Here is an 8155-nt window from a genome sequence, read left to right as displayed (position 1 = left end):
GGTAGGAGTAAATCTGGTTTCTCTTTGAAAAGTCTTCCTGGGGCGAGCATCCCACGCCAGCAACAGAGCGCGCCCAGGCACCACGTGTCTGCACCAACAGCGGGATTGGCGGAGCGCATTTTCGCGCGGCGGTCTAGACGCGCACGGTCCCGCCCAGCTGCCGGAGGAGCCGGGAAGCAGAGAGAAGAGGCCGGAGGGAGATCGCAGATGGGAGGGGGCGGGAGGGGGGTGGGGGATCCCGAGGCGCCCGTGGCCGGGAATCTGGGAGGGCCTGGAGAGGCGCCAGGCGGTTAGCCTCGCCACAACTTGCCCAGAACAGACAGGCCTCACTCTGCGTCCTGGAAGAAGGAGCTGGCCCGCCGCTTCCCTCCCGGCTGCTCCTCGGCCTCCACAGGCCCGCCCGCGCTAGCAGCGCCCCTGGAGCCTGCGTCCGCAGCTTCGCCCCTGTCCGCCTGCAGCGCCCGGCGCCCGCCCAGAAGCGCGCAGCTGGGGTGAGTCGAGGTCAGGGATGCGCCAGGCGCCCAGGGGAGGCCGGGGCCTCTGGGTGCCCGCGAAGCCGGGCCCTCCTTCCTCTTTTCCCGCTGCGAGCCGAGGCGCTGCAGACCCCGCTGGCCTGGCTGCCGCAGCCCCCCACTCCCCCGTTTGCTTGCCTTCTAAGGGGCGGCGCCGGGACCCCACTGGAGCCTGCGTTCCCCGGCCTTTGTCTTTGTGGGTTCGGCGGTCGTCCCCATGGTGCGCCTGGGGCGGGAGGCGCTGCGCCCGGCTGGGGGCCCTGCAGAGGGAACGGGAAAGCGTGCCCCTTCTTTCCTGTTCCGGCCATCTTGCGACTCAGATTCAGCGGAGGGGCGAAGGTGGCCAGCGGCGCGGCGCTCGCGGCCGGGCGGAGTGGTGGCGGCGAACGGAGATGGGCGCCTCGAGCCCCGCGCGCCTCCTCCCCAGAATGCAGTGGGAGCGCGCGGATAGACCCCCAAGTTTCAAGGGCTTGGACCCAGAGCCCGGGGGCACAGGAAATGTGAGGGAACAGGGGTCAGGAGCTGACGTTTCCTAAGCGCCTAATTCATTCGGATCGTTTTTTTTTTTTTAATTTATTTAATTAATTTATTTTTGTCTGGGTCTTTGTTGCTGCCCCTGGGCTTTCTCTAGTTGCGGCCCGCAGGGGCTGGTCTTCCTTGTGGTGCGCGGGCTTCTCATTGCGGTGGCTTCTCTTGTTGGGGAGCACGGGCTCTAGGCACTCAGGCTTCAATAGTTGCAGCATGCAGGCCCAGTAATTGTGGCCCACGGGCTCTAGAGCACAGGCTCAGTAGTTGTGGCGCACGGGCACGTGGGATCTTCCCGGACCAGGGCTCGAACCCGTGTCCCCTGCATTGGCAAGTGGATTCTTAACCACTGAGCCACGGGGGAAGCCCCTCATTTGGATCATTCTTTATCCACTTGTCCTTTTGGCAAATTCTTAACGCGCCTCTCCGTGCCTGATCTATGCCAGGTGCTGGGGATATAACGGTGAGCAAGAGAGACCACGGCCCTTGTTCCCGCTGATCCTGCAGCCCAGTGGATGGAGTCCAGGGTACATAGACCTGCCAGGTCGGTATCCTGACGTCTATTTCACAGACTGGGAAACTGAAGCCTAGGGCTGCCGTAACTTGTAGGTCAGGCAGCAAGTAAATGGAAGAATCAGACTTTGAAGCTAGATCTTTAAGACTGTCATGCTGGCTGTAGTTAATCGATAATAGCTCTTTTTCTTTCAAAATCCCGTTCAAAATTATTTGGATGCACGGCTTCTATGAAGTCTAATGAAGTGTGTGCTTAGTTTCTGGATGCTTTCCTGTGGGCTTATTTCTAGTTCTCAGTGTCTAGAAAGGGCTAGAAATGTTTGACATTACAAGTTTGCTTCCAGTTACTCTGAACTGTATTTTCGTTTCTTCTGTTCTTTGGGTGTTAGGAGAGACAAAAATTTTCCTGATGGTTGGTCCAAGCAGGGACTCCCCGGTGGACTGAGGAATGGCTGGCTTTTCCTCAGTTCATCCATCTCTATGGTAACCACAGGCAGCTCCCAGAAGACCTCGAGAATGAGAGGCCTGAGGTCTACGAGTTGCTGCTAGAAATAGTTCAGCCTCTCCAGAAAACTGAATGCAGCTGCCACACAAGTTTGTAAGGTAAATACCAGGGCCCTGTAAAGTTCCCCCTCCATATAATTGTCTTTATCTTCACATTTTGAAAAAAAGTATCCTTTTGGAAAGACAAGTAAGGTATTACATATTTGGGGAAGTTCTTTGGTTTGAAATTCTATCCGAATGTTATATCTAGGTGGCCAACCCATTCAGTGAGTTTGGAAAAATGTATATGCCCGGGTAATCAACAAGACAATCAAAATAGAGAACATTTTTTTATTATACCCCAAAGTGTCTTCGTGCCCTTTTGCAGTAGGCCCCCCTCCATCCCATTTAATTTTACATAGATTTGTTGCTTCACGTTTTCTGAGTTGTGCGTGAAAGAGGAGGATGAATGGTTCTTTCTAATCTCAAAAACCTAAGGCGAGGATCAGAGGCTGGCAGCTAGGATGTGGCTCCCCGCGCCTAGACTTGCAAGGTGGTGCCCCGCGAGCCGGCGCTCAGGAAGTGTGCCCTCTCGAGGTGGACCGGTGTGTCCTCGGCTGGCTCACGACGAGTTCTTCTTTGGCCCCGCAGGGCCCTGGGCGCACGCTGACCGCGCGCTGGCCGGCTCGCACTTTGCTCCAGGTCCGCGCCCGTGGCGCTGCCATAACAACGGCCTAGACGCCCAGGCCTTAGGCCGCCGCCGCCGCCGGGACCCGGCCTTCTCCCCGCTCCGAGGGGTGGGGCGGTGGCGGCCCGGGCCGGGTAGACGGGACTACCCCCTCCTCCGAAGCCGGCAGAGGCGGCGGATTTGCTTCCAAGCATGGTAAGAGGCGGCAAGCCGGGGATGCCCGCCTGCCGATGCCGGGCTGGGGCGGCGGGGACTCCACGGAACTCCCAGCCCCCTCCGCCTCCCCCATTCTCTCTCCTTCCCGCAGCCCTTTCAGAAGCACGTCTACTACCCGCTCGCCAACAGCCTGGAGAGACCCGCCTCCGAAGCCGCCGCGGCGGGCGGGGCCGCCATGGCCTGCGGCCCCGCCAGCGCGGCTTCGGGCCCCCTGCCCTTCTTCCAGTTCCGCCCGCGGCTGGAGAACGTGGACTGGCGGCGGCTGAGCGCCATCGACGTGGACAAGGTGGCAGGCGCCGTGGACGTGCTCACGCTGCAGGAGAACATCATGAACATCACCTTCTGCAAGCTGGAGGACGAGAAGTGCCCGCACTGCCAGTCTGGGGTGGACCCGGTGCTGCTGAAGCTCATCCGCCTGGCGCAGCTCACCATCGAGTACCTGCTGCACTCGCAGGAGTTCCTCACCTCGCAGCTGCACAACCTGGAGGAGCGGCTGCGCCTGAGCCTGGCCGAGTGCGAGCAGAGCAAGAAGCTCCTCACCAAGCAGGCCGGCGAGATCAAGTTACTCAAGGAAGAGTGTAAACGCAGGAAAAAGTTGATCTCCACCCAGCAGCTGATGATTGAGGCCAAAGCCAGCTATTACCAGGTGAGAAGCTGCCTTGTGATTACCCAATAAAACCCTCAATTCCTACTGGCTGGGATATTGAGAGTCCTTTCCTACAGCACTGCCTTTTTTTTTTTTTTTTTTTGATTTGTACTCTAAATTAGAAGAAACAGCATATATTTAAGCGAAAGAGTAATTTTAACCAACAGATAACGTGGTTCATTACCTTGTGTAGACTAACATAGGGTTAATAATTAAGTAACGTTGACTGCGGTGCTTTATTGAATTATCTAAAAGCTGGTTGTTTAAGAAACTGTTTCTTCCTCCTAATCGGTGTAATGAAAAATAAACCAGGTACAAATTGCTGTTGAGCTGCGGCCCCAAATGATATGGAATGCTTAAATTTGTGGATTTTTTTTCCTCATTTTTAAATTTTGAAATATTTTTAAATTTACAGAAAGATTACAAATCAGTGCAAAAACTTCCTTACACCAATTATTAACATTTGCCACATTGGCTTTATTTTCTCTGTCTCTGTTTCATACTATTACCTTTGAACCATTTGGCAGTGAGTCGCAGACTCTTAAGTATTTCAATGTGTCTATTTCCTAAGCAGGAGAATACTTGCTGATATAACAATGCTACTTAAAAATGTTTTAAATTTTGCCTTTTTGTTCTTAATCTCCCAACTGTTAGGGGTTAGACATTGAACCCAAGATAAATATTGTCATTTTTGTGTGTAACAGAAATCAGCATATTTATCTTTTTTATTGGTTAGGTAGAAGAAGCAAAGGATGTTTGATGAAGATATCAAAGTAAGCAATAGACTGACAAGATTGATTTCACACCCCTACATTCCAGTCATTTTGACTAAATAGGACTTAAAAGGCCTCAGTGGATTTAGGTAATGGTGGAGCCAAAGCAGGAGTGAATGTGGAGAACTGGGTGTAGGGCTCAGAAAACAGTGAGGTTAATAGTGCTTAAGACTGACCCAACAGGAGCCTTGAGAGAAGTGTACTTAAACTAGGTGAACAGTTGGGAAAGAATGCTGTTAGAAAGTCTTAATGTTCAGCCTTGGGTATACAACCTTTAGGTATAGTCATCCAATGATACCTGATGTTGCTAATTGCCTATATGTTTCATAAATGCTATTTAAAAACTAAATATTTATAAATAGTGCTGAGATGGCTCTTTAAATGTCATTATCGTAAAATGGATAGAATAGGTTCTGTTTAAAACATTAAAGAAAGCTTACCTGGCTTTGGTATTATTCAGTGAAACATTAAAACCTGTAACATAAAAATTGTATGTTTATAAACTTTGTTTGCGTTCTTTTGGTTATCATAAAAATAGCTGTTCGTAAGTAAAGATTTTCAAATGCGAATGATAATATGAGGATTAAAAAAGTAATGGCTCACTTTTATCAAATGAGTGACACCTGCCAACTCTTGGCCACTCAGACTCTGAATGGCGGTGGTAGCTGTACGGTGTGCCCAGGTGTGGCCAAGAAGAGATAGGAATGACCACACCACCTTTTCCTACTTAGTGTAGTACACGTATACTCTGCCCTCTATTAAGTGACTTGCCATTGTCTCTTTATGGAGTTCTTGAGCAGTGAGAGCTTTTAGGGTGACAACTCCGGAGTTAGACTACCTGGGTTTGAATTCCACCTATTCCTCTGTGCAAGTCTTTTAACTTCTAAACCTCAGTTTCCTCATCTGGAAAATGAGAACATTAGTAGTAGGGTTGCTCTGAGAATCCCGTGAGATAATGCAGGTATAGCACGAGGAAAGCTCAGTAAATAGCTTGCAACAAGTGGATGTTGATTTCTGCAGTGGCTTCCCTGTAGTGAGCTGTGGCTACCTGTGACCTATCTCTTTATGAACCCTCAGACCAGAAGGCCAGAGGTCACAGTGCTGAGCTGCTGTGAGAATCAGTGTTTCAGGGAGGGGTAGTCAAAGACTGCTGCTAAGAATAGTTGGGATGTAAGCTAGCAGGGATTCCACGGTGTTATAACCTTTGTTACAGATTTGTAAGCTAGGGATATTTGGCCTATAGTAAAATTTATGGGAAGTCAATTGATTTTGTTTAAATAGTTATTTGACTTTAGTCTGCAGTGTGAATTTTTATTTAAATAGAAACCTCCAACAGCCGGGGAAGTTTGATGGCCATGTGTAAAGGCCAGTGTGTACCAGTGATCTGGCTATCAAATTATTTTTAAAACTTTAAAAATTAAAAAATTCCAGTGGATTATAATAGGACTTAGACTCTAAGAAGACCTTTCATTTTCACAGCTGGAAGACTCAGATTCCTCCCCACACTTCAGCAACACAGATAGATTTTGGAATCTGTCAGTGAATTTCTGTCCCTTGTTCCAATTATTGAGCCCCTTGGAGTTGGAGATGAGTGTTGGGGAGTAGAAAAAGCATGCATTTTGCTGTCAGAGAGACATGGGTCAAACTGTGCAACCAATAAGGCTGCAACTTAACTTTCCTGAGCTTTGATTTCTTCATGGATAAAGTGGTTGCCGTGGAAATTTTTAAAGATAGTGATGTAACAGGGCCTAGCTCTTAGTGGGCATAGTGAAAATCTTTATCTCCTATTCTCCGTCATTGTCTTTGAGAGGTCTTAAAAAACATCTGGAGGAATCAAAAACCTCTATCCTACTCATTTAGGTAAAGGAACCCTGAGTTCTTGTGTTAATTCCATTACACTAAGTATTTTTAAATTTTTAATGATTTTGGATAGAAGTGGTATTAAGACATTTACATGTTTTACATAGCATACAACCTACATGTAGCCAACATTCTGAAACCAAGTACACTGAACATAATTTGACATATTATATCCCTGAGGTTGTCATGGAAAGAGTATCAGATTCCTTTCTATGAATAGTTCATAGTACCTAATTTTTCTTAATTCATTATGTCACTTTCTGTCCTAAAGATGCTTTAAGGGAACTCCTTTGAAAAAGCAGTTTATATCATTCATCTGTATATCAAACATATTTATCATATATTTAAAACTATTTTTTTAAGAAAATGCAAAGGGTTATAGGATAAAGTTTTTACAGCATTTTTTAAAGTTTTATAATTATCTTATTAATGGAGAAATTTGATTCTACATGATGTAGAATTCCTTCCCACCTTCTTACCCTGAAAGGGAACTTTATTATTTCTAAGGCAGAATCTTTGTGCAATAAGTAGGATTCCTGAACCTCCTGCTGTTTTTCATAGTGAAGAATGATCTGACTTTTATTAAGTTTCTAATTACTGTAAGATCTATTATAAAGTATGTTTTAATCCCAGTGATGGTAGATCAGATAGTTTTGGCTTTGGGGCCTGATAGACCAGTTGTTTCAGGTTTCACTAATCCATTCATTTTTTAAAAACTGACTAGTATTCCATGGTGTACATGAATCAGAGTCTGTTAACCTTTTACTTTTGTAGAATATCTTGCCTGGAACCCGTATCTGGCTCTTATGAATAATGCTGCTATAAACATTCACTTGCAGGTTTTTGTGTGAACTTAAGTTTTTTTCTTTTAGAGCAATTTTAGTTTCATTGAGGGGAAGGTACAAAAAGTTTCCATATATCTCCTGCCCCTACACATGCATAGCTTGCCCCATTATCAACAGACCTAAGTATTTCATTTTGGGGGGTGCTAATGTAAATGTTATTACATTTTTAATTTCAGATTCCACTTGTTCATTACTGGTATATAGGAAAGCAGTTGACTTTTGTATATTAACCTCGTATCCTGCAACTTTGCTATACCTGGTTATTAGTTCCAGGAGTTTTTTGGCAGTCCTTTTGGATTTTTTACACAGACGATTATGTCATCTGCAAACAAAGACAGTTCTGTGTCTTCCTTCCCAGTCTGTATATCTTTTAATTTTTTTCTTGCCTTATTACATTAGCAAGGACTTAAAGTGCAATGTTGAAAAGCACACTCAGGGGCAGTGGTTTGCCCTGTATCCTCCCCTCTCTTACAGATCCAAGAAGAGTTGTGGATTTTTCAGCCTGTTCGGCTTTTTCCTTGTTGTTAGGATGGAGTGGCGATTTTCAAGCTCCTTACATGCAGATCCAGAAACCAGAAGTCTATTAACTTTGTTTTGGTATTTTTGTCGTAGAAGTTTCTCATGTTGATGTAGTCAAAATGTCAGTCTTTTCTTTTTGGAGTATGAGCCCCTTCTTACCCTGAGCTCATGAGTCTTCTGTATTATTGCAGTAGTTAAAATACGTATTTTCTATTTTGAGAGATTAAAAGTTACACTTCCGTGTTTCCTCTTCCTTTCCTTTCTCCAGTGCTGTGTGTAGCCCAAGTGCCACACTTACACCCGAGCCAGTGTGGGCAGTCCCTAAACTGTTGTGAGGAAACCAGAACAGTCCTCATGAGCAGAGAAGTCGTAAAAGATGCTGTAAAGATCCTCTGAAATGTAATGCTGAGAAATATGCCATCATGTTAATTTTCTGGGAAGTTAGAACCTAAAGTTTTCTGATGCAATTATACTGATTAAGAGTAAGGCAAAAGCTGAATAGGAGAACATGTAAATAGCACAATAGAGATGAAACAGCAAAATCCAGACTGAGTAACGCTGCAGGACAAATGTTC

General features: G+C 46.6%; 1 protein-coding gene across 6 annotated transcripts in view; it reads left to right on the top strand.

Moving 5' to 3' along the window:
• The first annotated feature begins 225 nt into the window (after positions 1–225).
• The window catches only part of DZIP1 (DAZ interacting zinc finger protein 1), a 53028-nt gene continuing 45098 nt past the window's right edge, over positions 226–8155 (top strand). For 3 of the 6 annotated variants that reach the window (XM_030856898.3, XM_060287766.2, XM_030856897.3), the window contains exons 1-5: positions 226–491; positions 1484–1581; positions 2044–2153; positions 2685–2916; positions 3029–3583. In XM_030856898.3, coding sequence (XP_030712758.2) covers positions 2914–2916; positions 3029–3583 — 558 coding nt within the window. In that variant the 5' untranslated portion in view covers positions 226–491; positions 1484–1581; positions 2044–2153; positions 2685–2913. Of the gene's footprint in view, positions 492–1483; positions 1582–1939; positions 2154–2684; positions 2917–3028; positions 3584–8155 lie in introns of all 6 variants that reach the window. The other 3 variants (XM_060287763.2, XM_060287765.2, XM_060287764.2) reach the window with 3 other exon arrangements.

The sequence above is a fragment of the Globicephala melas genome, chromosome 18, assembly GCF_963455315.2.
Source record: "Globicephala melas chromosome 18, mGloMel1.2, whole genome shotgun sequence".
Classification (NCBI taxonomy): domain Eukaryota; kingdom Metazoa; phylum Chordata; class Mammalia; order Artiodactyla; family Delphinidae; genus Globicephala; species Globicephala melas.
Note: the sequence above shows the minus strand (reverse complement) of the source record. Positions and strands in the feature narration are given on the sequence as shown.